General features: G+C 52.5%; 1 protein-coding gene across 4 annotated transcripts in view; it reads right to left on the reverse strand.

Annotated features, from left to right (window-relative positions):
• LOC142497920 (hyaluronan synthase 1-like) overlaps nt 1-16,654 on the reverse strand; it is a 78,132-nt gene extending 61,478 nt beyond the window's left edge. For 2 of the 4 annotated variants that reach the window (XM_075606370.1, XM_075606369.1), the window contains exon 1: nt 16,306-16,654. Coding sequence is in view for 1 of the 4 variants with exons in the window: in XM_075606368.1 (XP_075462483.1) it covers nt 6,522-6,630 (109 nt within the window). In the remaining 3 variants the exon portion in view is untranslated. Of the gene's footprint in view, nt 1-6,521; nt 6,667-16,305 lie in introns of those variants that run through there. The other 2 variants (XM_075606371.1, XM_075606368.1) reach the window with 2 other exon arrangements.
• Between the last annotated feature and the right edge of the window lie 1,063 nt (nt 16,655-17,717).

A 17,717-nucleotide genomic window follows, 5' to 3' on the forward strand; every position in this document is an offset into this window, starting at 1 on the left:
CCGAGGACCTGTTGGCCACCATGAATCACCGCAGTGGTAAGGTATCAACCCTTTACCCCCTGCAGGATGAAACAGAGACATTGCCAATTGCTCGCTTCCCATTGGAAGCCTCGCAAGTACTCAGGGAAAAGGACTGTGTTGCGAGTGATTCAGTGAAAATTGCCTCCTTTAAGCCCAAAAAGGAGCGCTCCATTCACCATGTGGTGGACCGCGGAAAAGGTCAAGGCCTCCTGGCCTACCGCATCCATGTCGCGGATGGCCGGGTAAAGGTCTGGCCAAGAGACACTGTGCTATTCCTTCCACCAGGGGGAGGAAGTAGTACGGAAACGGTGACTGTTACCCCAGAGCGTGCTCGCCCAGAGATTCTCCCGGGGGAGGCTCACAAACTTAAAAGTGAGGTACCCCCACATGATCAGTTAGGGGCACCCCACCATTGGTCTCAGCAAACAGCTAAAATTCAGCTGGCCTTGGGTATTACTGTGTGTGATATGCCATGTATCAGTGATGTTAAAGTCAACATGTTAAGTTGTACAGTTTATGCAATGCATTTTTATTGTGTAACTTTCTGTAATGTGAAGCTGTTCTCCAAGCGGGGACGTTGGTATTTTCACCAGGGGGAGAGTATAAGTGCGTTACCCCTGGTTCCCCTGATCTTCCTTTGCCCCCTGCCTTACCCCTGTGGCAGTAGGGGAAGGGGACGGCGACTTCTCCCGACGGGCACCGCCATCTTGGTTGCGGCGCGAGGTTCGCGCAATGCGCAGAGGTTGGCCAGGGTAGCGGTGGCCATCGCCAGTGTGCCGGAGCTCTGGGAGGTTGCGTAGGCGCAGTTAAGCATCACGGCGGCCATTACAGCGTCGCACATGCTAGTAAAGATCGTGCACGCGGTCCCCATAGGAAAGAGCTGTGTCAAGGACTACAATTCCCAGCAGCCTCTGGGGACTGCACTTTAACCCTGGTCAGAGGCAGCATTGAAGCCAATAGAGCTGGCAGATTCTCATGCTGCAGAGTTGCAACAATGTTGTGTGCAGACAGGGTTTTTGTCTGTTGGATCCAGGAAGAGATTGGGGAAGGTAGTGTAAACCGAGCAGGGCTCTGCTGTACTAGGCCAGAGAACCCCCTGGCCAGAGGTAGGCCCCACTCCCCACTAGGTTAGTGGGTAAGTTCATAGGGAAGGCCCGTAGGTTAGGGACCCTGCCCTTAGGTGCGTGTGTGTGCGTCTTGTCAGTGTCACGGCTGTCAGTGCTGTGAGTACTGACAAGAGGGCATCGTGTGTGTGTGCAGCACGTTCGCTGCAGGCACCAAGTAGGTTGCAGTGCGTTGCGGCAGGAGTTGTGAGGATCCGTTAGGAGTCAGGACCGGGAAGAGCTAGGGGGAACGGATTAGGGCAGTAACCCCTAGGCCCCAGATAGGTTTTCACTCCCCAGCTTGTGGTGCTACAGGGACAGGCCCGAGGTTAGGGATCCTGTCACAGTAGTACTAGTGTTAGATAGGGACACATCGGACGCTGCGCTCCCAGAGAACAGACTTGGGCTCAAGTCTGTGCCCACAGAGACAGAGACTATCTCCAGGGTGGGATCGCCCCTGGCGGACCCATGCGAGGAAACATCGGATCAGACGGGATCACCAAGCGGCAGATCCTTTTCGAAGTCGCTTGCAGGCCCAAGTGCAGGAGCGCTCGGCAGGTACCCCCATAAGTGCACCAACGTATCCTAACATATCACAACTACACATATTGGCAGCGCTGACCACGGGACAAGGGGGTTGGGCTGTGGACCCAGTGGGGATATACGGTGACTGTGGAGTTACTCGCTAGGGGGGAGTGTTAGTAGTGTATGTTATTAAGTGTGTTATTTCCTGCATATATAAACTGGTTATATACATTCCTGTGTATGTGTTTATTGTATATGCGGGTCCTGTGTAGGCAACCTTCTACATCCCTAGAACCCTACACAGGTGGAGGCGCTGTTATGTAAAATCGTTCCAGAGGATTCACCCCAGGCACTCACTGGCGGATGCTCAGACCTCCTGTGAGCCTGACAGGTATAACGCACCACACCTGGTAACATAGGTTCCCCCCACATTTACTGTATCTGCGATTGGGGGTGGGGGAATACCCGTTTCAGATAATATATATCTGTGTACACACACAGACACACACGCAGACCAACACATTCACAGATAGAGACGGACACAGAGTGTGTGTATGTATACTGTTTTCTTTCTAGCTGCTTCTAAAATTAGAGGGTACTGTATGTCTTTATATATATATATATAGGGTCACTTTCTTTCTGGGGTCGCCCTATAATCGGGCAAATACTGTACATCTTACAGACTTCTAAGGTGAATGTATCCTGTCTCCTATCTGCAAAATGCGGATAAAAACCTGCACCAGATTTGTGAAGGAAGAGTACTGACACCAGAATTTTGTGCAATGTAGCCCCATTGTTGCTGTGAGACGTTGGTGAATGACCCTCACAGACCCTTACATTTCTGACCGACCGGTTAGACCTGCTATCAGGACGTTACGCGACATTCTTGTGCCGCAGTGATTTCTGCAACATTCCTGTCTTTTTGAACAGCGACATTAACTGAAGTTTTTCCCATTATTAGTTGGACAGGTTTCGTGCCGTGTGTCCCACTGTGCTGGAAGTTTTTCATTCCAAGCACATGAACCAAAGGGGACTTTTTATCAAGATTTGATTATCCAATTCCAATGCTACAATTAAGAGCCATTCATAGTAAATATCGGGTCTTGAGACCAGATATATCAGTGGGCCGTGCAATTCTGGGGAAACAAAATGTATTAGATTAGGGGTGGCCAACTTCAGACCTCAATGGCCACCAGCAGGTCAGGTGTTCATAATATCCCTGCTTCAGCACAGGTGGCTCAATCAGCAGCTCATGTGGCCAACTCCAGTCCTCACGGGCCACCAACAGGCCAGCTATTAGGGATATCCCTGCTTCAGCACAGGTTGTGCAGTGTTTGAGCCACTGATTGAGCCACCTGTGCTGAAGCAGGGATATCCAGAAAACCTGGCCTGTTTGTGACCCTTGAGGACTGAAGTTGGCTGCCCCTGCACTAGATGTATTAAAGAAAGAAAAATCCAATGGAAATCATTGTGATTTTTTTGGTTTCTTCTACCGCATGCAGTGTTTTTGCCCCAGAATTGCACCACTTTTGCCTTGAGACAGATGCCTCTTTGGCTTGTTAAGGTAAGGGGCTGGTGGCCCGTGCGCACGTGGCCCCGCGGCTCTCCGCCTACCGCAGCGGGTCCTCAGCCTCAAGGTAAGAGTGGCCCGAGATAATAGATGGCTTACGAGGCAGAGTAAACGGTTCCAATTGCTTCACGCAGAAACAGGTCCCGTCTTCCTAAAACCAGGGCCAACTGGGAAAAGAATTGCCAAGAAAAATGGGCGATATCCTTTAACGTGTGCATCGGACCCAAAGATTTTCAATGCGAGTCCTTTTCTTGGATAAATATAGTGCGTTTCCCCCAGTGTTGCCTTAGTGCAACCTCTTCGGGTACGTTACTCAGGTGCATTTTCAGCAGGGCTGGCTGGTGGGTTTGCGGGGATTGTACAGGGCCTCTTATCAGGTCCAGCGCGGCATCTCCTCTTCCAACAACGCAGCATCAACATGTCTCCATAAATGAGCTGACCAGGACAGTCCTTTCAACCTACCCTTGTGTGTCTCCTCACAGCACCATAGGAGGTTTAACCCCTAATTAACCAATCTCACAAGGAGTCACTTTCACCTTGATTATAAGTCTGTGGGGTTGTGTTGTGTAGGTTTATTTAATCCCTACATTGCCACATCTCCGTAATTATATGTAACCCTGGTCCCCCGTAGCCCTTACCTCCTGGAGCGGGTGCGCTAGGCAGCGGAGACGGGTTTCGGTGCCGACGGGAAGGTTGCGCTGGCGAGCGCATCGCCGGAGGTTTCCGGTGGCTCCCTTTGCAGGGCGCCACCATATTGTGATAGGCCGCGCATGCGCAAGATGCCGCGCATGTGCAGTATAGGCAGAGCGGTGGTCATTAGTTAGAATAGACTCTGCAAGGGAACTAAAACACCCAGCAGCCAGTGGGGCTGCTAGCCATGTGGTGCCCCACAGCCAATAGGGCTGCAGCTTTCCCCTACACCAGAATATAGATACATTTTGCACGCTGCAGCCACGTTAGTCGGAGCTGGGACGATATCAGGGAAGGGTGTATGTGTGCAGGTGTCTGTGGCACCTGCACTAGGCCAGATACCCCATTAGGCCCCAGCTAAGCCCTGACTCGCCTCAGCTTGCGGTTGCTGCAGGGGCAGGCCCATAGATAGGGACAATGCCCCTGTGGCATTAAAGTGAGTGACACAGCCAGGACGCAGCTGCATTCTGGCCTCAGGTGTTCTGGGACCAGACACCCATCTACTGCAGAGACTATCAACGGTGGTACATCACTGTGGGACCCACCCACCGTAGAGGCGGAGGCTTCGCGGGTTACTGTAACCGCTCCGTGGATCCCATCATATGTACAGCATCTGCGCGCCCGGGTGTGGACACACCCGGCAGGTACCAAACTAAGTGCACCAACTCACCTTCACATTAGTTGGGGCAGCGCTTGGGTGGGTGGTTGATTCTGGGGACACTGGGACGGTCTGGTGCCCGGAGCACCTCAATACATTGGGGTAAACCCCGCAGGATATGGACACGGTGTTGGGAAAGGCACGGTGAGGGGTTGCGGCCCTGTGAGGCCTAATATTGCGGTATTGGTGCTAATGTTATGATTGTTCTATGCCTATAGTAAATTGTTATTGTTTCACTGCATCAGTGTGTGTGTATTGGTCATATATGGTCCTGCACGGGGCTATCCCACATAGGATCCCGGGCAGGTGGAGGCGCTGTCACCCATCGAATCAGGTACAGCCCAGGCTCCCAGCAGCGGAGGTCCAGGCCTCCTGTGAGCCACAGGTAACGCACCACACACCGTAGCCACCATATCTCCCTGGTGGTGGGGAAAGTGCGCTGCATATATACTCTAGCACCCACTAAGTGCAAAATGTGGGTATTATTCGTCTATCGTCGCTGTATTACTCCATTACCGTAAATGTATCTATTCAAAGTGTGTTTTATCTATCACCATCAATTCATTACTCAAGGTCTCACAAGCTGGCATTGTCCGTAGTATTTCGCGTATCGTTGTTTCATTGGTTATCACACCAATAATATACCATAAGTGTACTTCAAGGTGGTCACGGTATCACGAGTTTCCTTACAAGTTATACAGTGATGTGTGCGTTTATTTTCTTCACACATTCACCGGATGTCACTTGTTCGAGGGACCAGCGCCAAGGAGGACTACATCTTTTCCATTACTCAGGCTGATTGAGCGCCCACAATGTGGCTTGCTTGTTCTAGTTCTAGTTTCCCCTAATACCTAGCCCAGAGGTGCACCTTCCTCGTTCCCTGTCAGGCTGAGTGAGGGTTACCTTTCTTGCATGCTTTGTTCTGTGCCTGACTCATGGAACGCTTCACTTCTGAATATAGCCTCTACATGTACGTTCTTATACATCAATAACAATAGAAATATCTCAATAAGATACACCCAGAGATGTAGCGAACATGCGATGTCTCTGCTCATGTCCACTAGCTCGGGATGTGTCACGGTAGGTGACGTTTTCCGGGTTAATGACGCCTTGGTCATGTTCAAGTGGGAAACGAACATACTGCTGTATAGGGAGGTTTCTTTGTCCTATACAGCACTGCAGTCTGAGTAGTTCTCTATGTACAGTAGGACTTTTCAGGCCTTGTACAGCTGATTGTCTAAGCCAGGGGAGCGCAATCTTTTTTCCCTGCGCCCCCCTGACGGCTGTCCCCCTCTCCTCGCGCCCCCCCCCACCCCCACTCCTTACCTTGGCTCTGACGTTCTTGCGTCATGATGTCACGTTGCTGTGGCAACACGTCACCAGGAGCCGTCTGAACCAAGTTAAGGAGAAGTTTAGCGAGGCCTTGCAGCTCCCCCGGCATTAATTTAAATGCCTCTGGGAAGCGCGCAGGGCCTCTGTGAGTCTCGCGCCCCCCCCCGCAGCGCGTCTCGCCCCCCCCGCAGCGAGTCTCGCGCCCCCACTTTGCGCACCCCTGGTCTAAACTATCTATCTGGTTGGGTCTCTGCCGCTGTGTCCATACTGGACTTTCTAACATATTTCCCAAGAACAAAACAAGAGTGACAGTGCTTAATTATACCCTATAAATTGCTCAGTAATCCAGTTAATCAATAAGTGGCTTGTTTATGTAGAGAGTTGGTTAATGTAGCTGACAAAGAAGGGCAGAGGATCCAAAATGGACCCGGCGCCCTCGTAATGGCCGCCGGGCGTCCGGGGTTTGCTGGGATTGGCTTTCTCCTCCCCTCCCACTCACCACGAGGCAGCGTGGAGTTGCGCACGCAGCAGCGGGGGGGGGGGAGCAGGAGGGCGGGCTATTTAAACCCTCAGCGTGAGGGAGAATTCACTAATCCTGTTTTTTCTTTCTCCCTGCAGGTACCCGTGAGCGTGTCTCCCGATCGACCGCAGCATGAATCCGGAAGGGAGCAGCAGCACGAGGCTGACCAACAGCCAGCCCAGCCGCATCCAGCCTCCTGATCGCCGGACATCCGCCGGCGGCCCCACGGAGGCTGTGGCCCGAAGAGGAGGAGCAGCAGCCGCAGCCCTCTCCCAGCCGGGGAAGGAAGCGGGCTGCCAGGCAGGCTAGCTCCGCCCCCCAGCCTCACTCCCAGCCCTCTCCCAGCCGGGGAAGGAAGCGGGCTGCCAGGCAGGCTAGCTCCGCCCCCCAGCCTCACTCCCAGCCCTCTCCCAGCCGGGGAAGGAAGCGGGCTGCCAGGCAGGCTAGCTCCGCCCCCCAGCCTCACTCCCAGCCCTCTCCCAGCTGGGGAAGGAAGCGGGCTGCCAGGCAGGCTAGCTCCGCCCCCCAGCCTCACTCCCAGCCGGGGAAGGAAGCGGGCTGCCAGGCAGGCTAGCTCCGCCCCCCAGCCTCACTCCCAGCCCTCCCAGCTGGGGAAGGAAGCGGGCTGCCAGGCAGGCTAGCTCCGCCCCCCAGCCTCACTCCCAGCCCTCTCCCAGCTGGGGAAGGAAGCGGGCTGCCAGGCAGGCTAGCTCCGCCCCCCAGCCTCACTCCCAGCCCTCTCCCAGCCGGGGAAGGAAGCGGGCTGCCAGGCAGGCTAGCTCCGCCCCCCAGCCTCACTCCCAGCCCTCTCCCAGCTGGGGAAGGAAGCGGGCTGCCAGGCAGGCTAACTCCGCCCCCCAGCCTCACTCCCAGCCCTCTCCCAGCCGGGGAAGGAAGCGGGCTGCCAGGCAGGCTAGCTCCGCCCCCCAGCCTCACTCCCAGCCCTCTCCCAGCTGGGGAAGGAAGCGGGCTGCCAGGCAGGCTAGCTCCACCCCCCCAGCCCTCTCCCAGCCGGGGAAGGAAGCGGGCTGCCAGGCAGGCTAGCTCCGCCCCCCAGCCTCACTCCGGTGCCTGCCCACAGCAGAGCAGGGAAGGGAGGGCTGCTGTACCCCCCCTCATGGGAGAGCACATTCCCCATCACCCTGCCGCTCTGGTCCCCGCTCCCCCTGCTGCCATGACCCCCCCCCCTCCCTGCAAAAACGGCCCCCCTTCCTCCCCAGCTTCCAACCACCCTCTTCCTGCAGCTTTGAGCCATGCTCCCACTGTTGGCCTGCCCCCCCCTTCCGCTGCACAGCACATCCCCCCCCTTCCGCCCATATAACCCCCCCCTGCTGACCAGACCCCCCCATGGCCGGGCCGAGCCAACCCACCGCCGCTGCAGAGTTACCCGCCGCGTTCCTGGCGCCTTACCCCCACGCGCCTTACGCCCACATGCCTTATGCCCACGCGTCCCAAGCCCCCCCGTACGCACCGGCACATTACACGCACTACGCCCCTGCGCCGTATGCACCTGCCCCCTACGCCCAATACCCGGCGCTAGCACATGTACCCGCACACCATGCCCCTGCACCTTGTGCACCTGCGCCAGATGCGTCTGGCGCGCCGGCACCAGCCTTGGATCCATCAACGGCAGTCCCACTGCCCCTGGCTGCGGGGTGCCCCCCCAGTGTCCCGGGCCCCTCCCCCAGTGGATGCGCCGGTGCCAATGGGCGCCGGTGCCAATGGCGCTGGGAAGCATCACCGATCCGGGGAGCAGCACCAGGAGCCGTGCAGCGGCCAAAAGACCCAGGACCGGTCACCCAGGTGCACAAGCCACAGGATCAGGTGAGCATGATAATGCAGCATTGGAAAGTAATGATGATGATGTTGATGTTAGTGATGGGGTGTCGGTTTGGTCAGGGTCGGACTGTGAGTCCCAGGGGTCAGACAGCGAGGATAGTGAGAGCGCAAGAGCGAGCAGCGAGTCAGACGCAAGCAGCGGCGCAGACAGCGACGATACCCCAGGGGTAAAACGCATAATGAAACAGGTAGAGGCGTTGAGCAAGGCGGTAAAACTGAGAAGGACAGATAAAGGAAAACGCAAAGCGTGCAAAGACAAAGGGGCGGCTTCCACCCACAGCGGGGAGGATTCGTTTGCAGTCGAAACTTGCTCCCTTCACACACAGCTGCCCAGGAGAACACAGAGAGACATAGGTAACAGGAAGTATGTGGATATGTTTACGCTGTTTGTAAAGGCGCGAGCAGAGAGGAAACGCGCGCGAGAGGCGGGCGAGAAAGGGCAGGTAGTGAGGAATAATGCGAACTGGATTATGGGTTCCTTTCAAAACATCCCAAGGAATTGCATAATGTGTTGAGATACATGAGTGTGATACAGAACATACATGACGAACACGGGGGGTCAGCGTGGCGGGATTATGATGAGCAGTTCAGGCACAGGTGGCAGGGAGATACACGGTTGAGTCTGGGGAAGATGGACATGGAATTGTGGATGAAGCTAGTGGGAAACACGAAATGGGGGTAACGCGCCCTTTCGCAAGGGGCCGGGCGGTCGGCCCGGGAGTCATTCAGCAAGCAGAGGCAGCAACGGGGAGTGCTGGGCGTTTAACGATAAATACTGCAAACGGGGGGAGAGTTGCAAGTACAAGCATGTGTGTAGCCAGTGCGGGGGTAGCCACCCCGTTAAGAAATGCTTCAAAGCCCGGGGCAACCGCAGCCAGGGGAGAGGAAGGGAGGCACCTAACACAGGCCCCAACACCGGTCAGCCTTAGCGGGCTGAGCTATTGGTTAAGGGGGTACCCCGACCAGGAGAAAGCAAGGTTCCTGGAAGGGGGGTTTAGAAAGGGGTTTCACATACCAGTGGCGGGGGGTGGTACAAGCTAGGGGTGTTAGCCGGAACTTGAAATCCACTGCATAGTTAAAGGAAAAATAGAGAAAGAGATAAAATTGGGGTGTATGGCGGGCCCATTCGCATCCCCCCCTATCGCCCAGTTAATTATTTCCCCGCTGGGTGTAGTGCCAAAAAAGAACCCGAGCAAATTCAGGCTAATACAACACCTGTCATACCCAAGGGGGGGTTCTGTGAATGATGCCATAGACCCGGAGCTATGCCGGGTACAATACCAATCATTTGACACCGCCATAGGGATAATTACAACATGTGGGGAGGGAGCACTATTGGCAAAAATCGACATAGAATCAGCCTTCCGGCTGTTACCTTTGGCCCCCAGCAGCTTCAGATTCACAGGGTGTAAATTTGAGGGTGCGTATTACATTGATAAATGTCTCCCCATGGGTTGCGCCATTTCATGCGCCTACTTTGAGGCTTTCTTGCATTGGTGCATAGTCAGTAAGACGGGGACTAGCACAGTTGCGCACTATCTGGATGACTTCCTGCTGGTGGGTCCCCCGGGTTCACTGCAGTGCAACAGTTTGCTGGAGAGTACTCAGGGGATCATGAGGGAATTGGGGGTTCCCATAGCAGAGGAGAAAACCGAGGGCCCAACAGAAATCCTGTCATTCCTCGGTATAGAGATTGACACGCTGGCGAGGGACTCACGCTTACCCGCAGACAAGGTCAGGAAGCTTAGAATGAACCTAGGTCAGGTCAGAGAGGCCAGGAAGGTGACCCTGAAACAAATGCAGTCACTGCTGGGTCTGCTAAACTTCACCTGCAGAGTAATCCCCATGGGCAGGATATTTAACCGCAGGTTGGAAAGGGCCACTGTGGGGGTAAAAATGCCCCAACACCGTATCCGAATCACCAAGGAGCTTAGGGCAGACCTGGAGGTATGGGGGGTTTTTCTCAGGGAGTTTAATGGGAGAAGGCTGTGGGTTACGGACGGCGAGACCAGCGACGCCCTGCAATTATTCACTGACGCGTCAGGGGGGCACGGGTTCGGGGCATACTTTAGAGGGGTGTGGTGTGCGGGTTCAAGGCCAGCTGACTGGGCGGGGACGGGGCTAACTAAGAACATGGCTTTCCTGGAGTTGTTCCCCATTGTAGTAGCGGTAGAGCTATGGGCCAAGGAGTTAGCGAAGAAGCACATAATATTCTGGTCAGACAATTTGGGGGTAGTGGAGGCAGAGAACGGCCTATCGGCTACGTCACCACCAGTGATAAGGTCGTTGCGCAGGCTGGTCCTGCAGTGCATGCAGGGGAACATAAACTTTAAGGCAAAGCACATCCCCGGGAAGCTTAATGTACAGTAGAGGCAACTCTTATTCGAGCAAAAACCAGTGGCAATTCCCCAAAAAACCCAGGAAACACCCAGGCACATTCTGAATACATGCCTTAAACTTTCCTTAAACTAGCCCCAGCATTTCTGCATTGATTAATGGCCTATCAGATTAACAGCGGGGGTCCCTGGCAGTCCCATTCAAACTGAATTGGACTGCCAGGGATCCCTGCTGTGTTAATCCTATGGGTCGTTAGTCAATGCAGAAATGCCTTAAACGTGCCTCAAACTAGCCCAGAACATACCCAGCACATACCCAGCACATACCCAGAATGTAACCCGGCTAGTTTACGGCAAATGTTAGAATAAACGTTGCCTCTACTGTAATTGCAGACGCGCTATCCCGCTTTAACTGGCCTGCATTTAGGCGGGCAGCCCCAGACGTGTAGGCAAGAGGTTTCACCTGCCCAAATTATCTGTACCAGCTAGGGCAGAGGGAGTGATGGCTTTGGTGCAGCAATCGCTAGCCCCCCACACCTGGAAGACGTACAACAACGCATGGCGGCAATGGCGCAGTTTCAGGAAGACCTCCAAGGGGAGTGGTAATGTTAGCAGAACCCATCAGCTAATCAATTTTTTACTTACCCAGAAGCGGGCGGGCATGTCAAGGGCTAAGGCGGGCAGTAGGCTAGCGGGTATTGCCTTTTTCCTGAAGTTGGGGGGGCAGACGGACATCACCAAGGACTTTCTCCTCAGGCGAATACTGATCGGGTGGGGCAGAGGGGAGATAAGAGGGAGCCGGTAACGGTGGAGAGGTTACAGAACTTGAACCAGGCAGCAGAGTCAGTATGCGCAGGACCGTTCAAAATAAATCTATTTAAAGCGGATTTCACTTTTGCCTTTTTTGGAGTCTTTAGAGTAGGGGAACTTGTAGCAGCGTCAAAAGATAGCGGGGACACTGGCCTGTTGCTAGGAAATGTGATTATAGGGGAGGAGACAGTGGCATGCCGCATACACAGGTCAAAAACTGACCAAGCAGGGAAAGGGGCCTGGGTGCACCCGAGACGGCACGAGAATAGGAAGGTGTGCCCTGTGAGGGCGGCAAAGCGCTACGCCAGGCAGCGATCGCAAGGGGGCGAGGTTTTCCTGTCACATAAAGATACAACTCCCCTAACCAAGTTTCAGTTTAACACGATTTTTAAGCGTTGCCCGGAGGCAGGGGGCATAGATGCCACCAATTTTGGGACCCACTCGTTTCGGATTGGGGCAGCAACGGTAGCCTCCGAGCAGGGACTGCCGATAGCGCAGATTAAGGAACTGGGGAGGTGGAAGTCAAACGCCTACAAAGGGTACATTAGGTCCCAGCAGGGGCGCAAGTAGATGATCGTGCAGTTTTCTAACATGTTTTCTGTCTTCACAGCGGGAGAGGCAGGCGCAGCGCGGGAAGTCTGGCTGATCAGTCATTCTTTCACGTTCTGGGCCCGGGAGCGGGCAGCGAGCACGCTGGGTCTGCAGCTGGGAATCCCACAGGAGAGCATGAACATACGATGGCTGGGTAAGAGAGGAATGTGCTGGAGAGATTTGGTGCCGACCAAAACAAGTGCGCTAGCAGTCTATGGCAGGAAGCCCCACGTGATAATGATCCACCTGGGCGGGAACGACATGGTGGCCACCAAGTCTTTAGACTTAATCCTCCAGATACACGCCGACTGCGCCAGACTTAAAGCCCTCTGGAGTGACGCAGTCATTATTTGGTCAGAGATCAGACCTCGGCTGGCATGGAGGGGGGGCGCAGCTGGGTGGGCATCGAGAAGGCAAGGCGAGAAGTCAACAGAGACATCCGTAAGTTCATACTCTCTTGTGGGGGGCTGACGGTGAAGCATGGGGAATTCGAAGACAGGGGGCGCAGTTGGCACAGGAGGGACGGGGTGCACCTGACGGACGAGGGCCTGGATATTTTTATTGACAACATGCTCAGACCATTACAAGCGATCAGCAGTCAGGGCTTAGGGGTCACAGCTTGGTGTGTGGGGTGAGTCCCCAGTAAGTTGCCTTAATGGGTCCTCCGGGTGGCGGAACTGTCAGGCCAGTCATCATAGGGACACCGTAAATACCCGAAATGGGGCTCCACCCGATGCGGATGGGCCGCCAGGTAACGGTCCCCTGGAGAAGATCGTGCGGGCTGGAGGCGCCGACGCAGGCGGTCGGTCGCTGTACCCCTGGCACCAATCTTAGGTAGCTGGGCTCTATCCTATGCGGGTAGGCCCAGGCGGCCATGAAAAGGGGGACCTGGGGAGTACGGATGACGGGGCCGTGGTAAGGGGCGAGAGTGCTCCTCGCGGCGGAGACTGTGTCTCCCGGTTGACGCGTGTCGTCATTTATGGCCTGACAGTTATTTGATAGTTTTGTTAAACAATAAAGCTGTGACCATTTTTACTTCCACAAAAAACTGTGTCGTCTAAGTTTGTATGGTGGGGTAGGCAAACCACGCAGTAGGCCCGCTAGGCCGTTATAGCATAACTCGTCATAACAACATTCTGCAAACAAATAAAAAATGCCATTGGCTTCCTACATCAAACGTAATCCTCCTTATAGATTAAAGGTAACTGGTTTGGAGCCTTGTTGCAACACAAAATAAACCTTAGTGAAAAGAACAAAACACGCAAAAGATAAACTTAAATAAAACTGTGAAATGCCAACGTGATGTGTCAAATGATGACCGATCCTGCCTGGGATGAAGCGCTCAGAAAACAGTCCCCCAGTCCGTTCAAATAGAAAGTTTTGAGGGTAGCTAAGGCACAAACAACCCCAGGAAAACATTGTGCTTCAAAATACAGGTGAATATTCACCCTCCCCCCCCCAAAATTCATCTCAGTCCTTCCAGTGTTTGAAAAATGTCCTGATGAGAAAGAGAAAGGACATAGTGTAAGCTATGTGATGCTAACACACATCAGAAGACATGAATCACACTTACAGGATACGTACATGTAGGGATTACTTTATCTATACTCAGACAAATGCCTTGTATATTCATTCCTATCTTATCACTGATACTGTGGAGTTTAGATAATAGACAGTAAAACCGTGGTGACATTTTCAGGATTGTATATAGGGTTTATTTTGTGTCACTTCCTTATAGGAAGTATTGATAGCATTCACAGGTAAAATAACAAATAGCTCAGGGTGTTTCACATTGATTTATATGATACACCCTGTCACTAACTGCACACCTGTCAGTATATGTGCCATGGGTTAATACACACAACTATGCAGCTGATCCAATCTTCACCTACACAAAATAACTCTCACGAATAATATCTCCTCTCAATCAGTCACAATATATCATGACATTGCTTTTCAAAAATGTAATTTGCAGTCGTTGGTCCCTATCAACTAAAGCAAATCTGCTGTAGCAAAATGTGGCTGAAAATGTAAATCACTCTCTACAAACAGTTCAATCCAAGCCCAAAGATATACTTATTCAGGTTTAGATGTAATATACGAAAGTAGTCAAGTGCTTGGTTTACAGAAAAAAAGATTATTACAAGAACAAACAATACAATTTAATCAGTTTCATCAAATAAAAAGGATAAACAACCAGAATTCCCTAACATACAGTACGTTACCAAACATGCACAGTGCCAGATTGTGCCTGGAAGGCTCTTTGAGTTGAGAATATGAGACTTTACGTCTCTAGTTGGCATAGGCCCCTCAGTCGGTTAAAATGTCATTGTTAATCACAAATGCATGCTTTTTATTCCAGAAATCCTTCTGCCTTGCAAACAGAATGGGACCACCCTTCTGGGGAGGTCCTTACCCACCCGTTTCATCAATCTCTCTATACCAGGGGCGCGCAAAATTCCTGAGCTGCGCCCCCCCACCCCCCCACCCCCACCTGGCAGCCCCACCATCCCTCATCAAGGAGCCAGCGTCATTTGGCATTGAGTCACCTGACTGCGGCGTCATTTGCCGCCACGTTGCCGTGGCGACGTGTCGCCAAAGAGCCAGCAGAGAGCAGGTGAGGGAGTTACAGAGGCCTCACGCCTCCACAGGCATTTAATTTAAATGCCTTGGGGAGGAGCGCGGGAGTCTCTGTAACCATTGCGCCCCCTTTAGAAATTCTTGCGCCCCCCAGTTTGCGCACCTCTGCTCTGTACACTTCTTTAACCCACGTTGTGCTCACTTGCATGTCATCCCCCAGAATCCCCGGCTGCCGAGCAGCGCACGGTTTGCTAAGCGATAATGGGGAATGACAGGGTTGCAGACCTGCCTGAGACGTGCAAACCCACGAGTGGTATTTTTATTTACTGTCAATCTTTCTGGGTAACATTTTAAAGGGGAAAAAAAGACTTTTAAAAATTAACTGAATATATAAAAGATTTCCTAACTTCATTTCTATAATATTTAGACGCACGCCATGTTCAGTGTTGCGCCTGTATACGTAATATGCATGCCTGATAAACGTTATGTGTTTAGTGCTCTGTCGGAGTGACAAATGGAAACCTCACATATGCAGTTTAACTAGTCCAGAATTTTTGGGCTCCATTGGACAGCTGAATGTGCTGCTTAGAAATATATGTCTTTTGTATCCTTACGCTTCACATGTGATACAAGATATATTTTATTTCTAATATAGACCTCAAACTAAATGTGACCTATTCGTCACCTCTCTGTAATTCACAGTAAAAGTCTACACGGATCACAACGGTGATCCAAAACACCAGCACGGCACAGGAGTAGAAAAACTAAAACATGTAGCCCGATGTTTCCAGACCCCTGAAGAAGGTTCCACCAGGAGACCGAAACGTCGGGCGTACATGTTTGCTTGTTGGACTGAATTTTTTATTTGTTCTACTCCTGTGCCGTGCTGGTATTGTGGGTTCGTTATAGACTGACCGTTACCCCTTTTTGCCTTGCACCATCTGCCTGTATAGGCACTCTACCTAGTGTGTGCCGCCATTTATATGCTGGTTCACATATATGTGAGGTCCCTTACTGCAGTGATTGTGGGGACCCTAGTCCGCTAGTCGGTTTATTATTGGAGCTATATCAGCAGCTTTCACCTATTCTATTTGGGCTTATTCAGCCATTCAACCACAGGGGGGTTGCACCACAGGATTCTCCTATCAAGATATATTTTTTGTCTTAAAAGGCTTTTTTTTGCAGCACCACACATTTGCTATTTTACCTTACTAATGCTGTATATACCTGCTGTCTCACCGAGATCTGAGCCTCCGCTAACTTGGAGCCTGGGGCAACAATAGTAAATGGCAGCGCCTCCACTTGCCCAGGATCCCCTAGATGTGAGATTCCCCTGGACAAGAACAATAATAACAAACCACAAGTATATGTAACAGTTTACTATATATATATATATATATATATATATATATATATATATATATATACACACACGTTGGGCCTAATAACACATATGCATGAAATAACATTAGCGAACATACACACTTATATGGCAGTTATAACCTTGAATGACATATACACATATAAGAATGATATAGCTGTATACCAGTAGTTCAGAGTGCACCCACTGTGCAAGTGTCCCTTCCCCACCACCGTGTGCACCCCACACCGTGTCCAATGTACTGGACCAGTCCCTTGGTCACTTAACCTTTAGTGTCCCCAAGAAACCCACCCCCCAAGGCGGGATCAGCGCCTGTAGGTACCGGTGTTGGTGCATTTTATAATAATACCTGCTGGGCGCTCCAGCACCTGGTCGCTGATACTTCGAAAAGGATCCGCAGATCCAGCGTCGTCTCTCACGAGTAGTTCCTCACTGTCAGGGAGGTCTCTCACGAGGCTTGACTCCGCAGTGCAGTCTGATCCCAAACTACAGATCACTTTGTAGCGCAGGAAAATGCTGTGTCCCTGACTGCTACTATCAGTAAATGGTAAAGTCCCTATCTAGGGCTGTTCCCTGCAGTACCACAAGCTTGTGGTGACTCAGGGAATGAGCTGAGGCCTAGGGGGATATTCTGGCCTATGCAGTGGGACACTGACCCCATGCACTATGCACCTCCTCTCCCCTTGCCTCCCAGCACCAACTGTCACCAACTGCCTCTTTTCTCCAGCGCGCGGAATGTTTCAGAATCAGAGAGCAGAGAGTTCTGACAACCCCATTGGCTGCTGTGACCACCTGGTATCCCAACTCCCTGAGGCTCATGGGACTTGTAGTCTTCCCTGGTAGTGGCCGCCGCTAGGGATGCTCCTATCTAAAATGGCCGCCTCTCCTGTATCACTGCGCATGCGCAACTCTATCTGTAGGGGCCGCCGCAACTATCGTGCTACTGTGCATGTGCGAATTGCGCCTAACATGGCGGCACCCTGAGCCAATACTTATGGGAGTCCCCGGCGCCGCGGCCGCCCCGACAGCTCCTACTAGCACCAGGGTAAGAAGGGGTGGTACATGACCTATTCGTCACCTCTCTGTAATTCACAGTAAAAGTCTATACGGATCACAATGGTGATCCAAAACACCAGCACGGCACAGGAGTAGAAAAACTAAAACATGCAGCCCGATGTTTCCGGACCCCTGAAGAAGGTTCCACCAGGAGACCGAAACGTCGGGCGTACATGTTTGCTTGTTGGACTGAAATTTTTATTTGTTCTACTCCTGTGCCGTGCTGGTATTGTGGGTTCGTTATAGACTGACCGTTCCCCCTTTTTGCCTTGCACCATCTGCCTGTATAGGCACTCTACCTAGTGTGTGCCGTCATCTTGTGTACAGGCTCTCTACCTAGTGTGTGCCGCCATCTTGTGTACAGGCACTGTACCTAGTGTATGTCGCCATCTTGTCTACAGGCACTCTACCTAGTGTGTGCCGCCATCTTGTGTACAGGCACTCTACCTAGTGTGTGCCGCCATCTTGTGTACAGGCACTCTACCTAGTGTGTGTCGCCATCTTGTGTACAGGCTCTCTACCTAGTGTATGCCGCCATCTTGCCTTATTCACAGGGGACATTTCAAGGATGTGCGGTTCCCTTGAGGCTGACAGCCAGGGTACTGTCACCAGACTTCCATAATATACATATTTCACTTTGAGTGGTCCACCAATGATAACCCCCAGGTTACGCTCACTGTGAGTGGTCCACCAATGATAACCCCC

This window comes from Ascaphus truei, chromosome 6, assembly GCF_040206685.1.
Source record: "Ascaphus truei isolate aAscTru1 chromosome 6, aAscTru1.hap1, whole genome shotgun sequence".
In the NCBI taxonomy this organism is placed as follows: domain Eukaryota; kingdom Metazoa; phylum Chordata; class Amphibia; order Anura; family Ascaphidae; genus Ascaphus; species Ascaphus truei.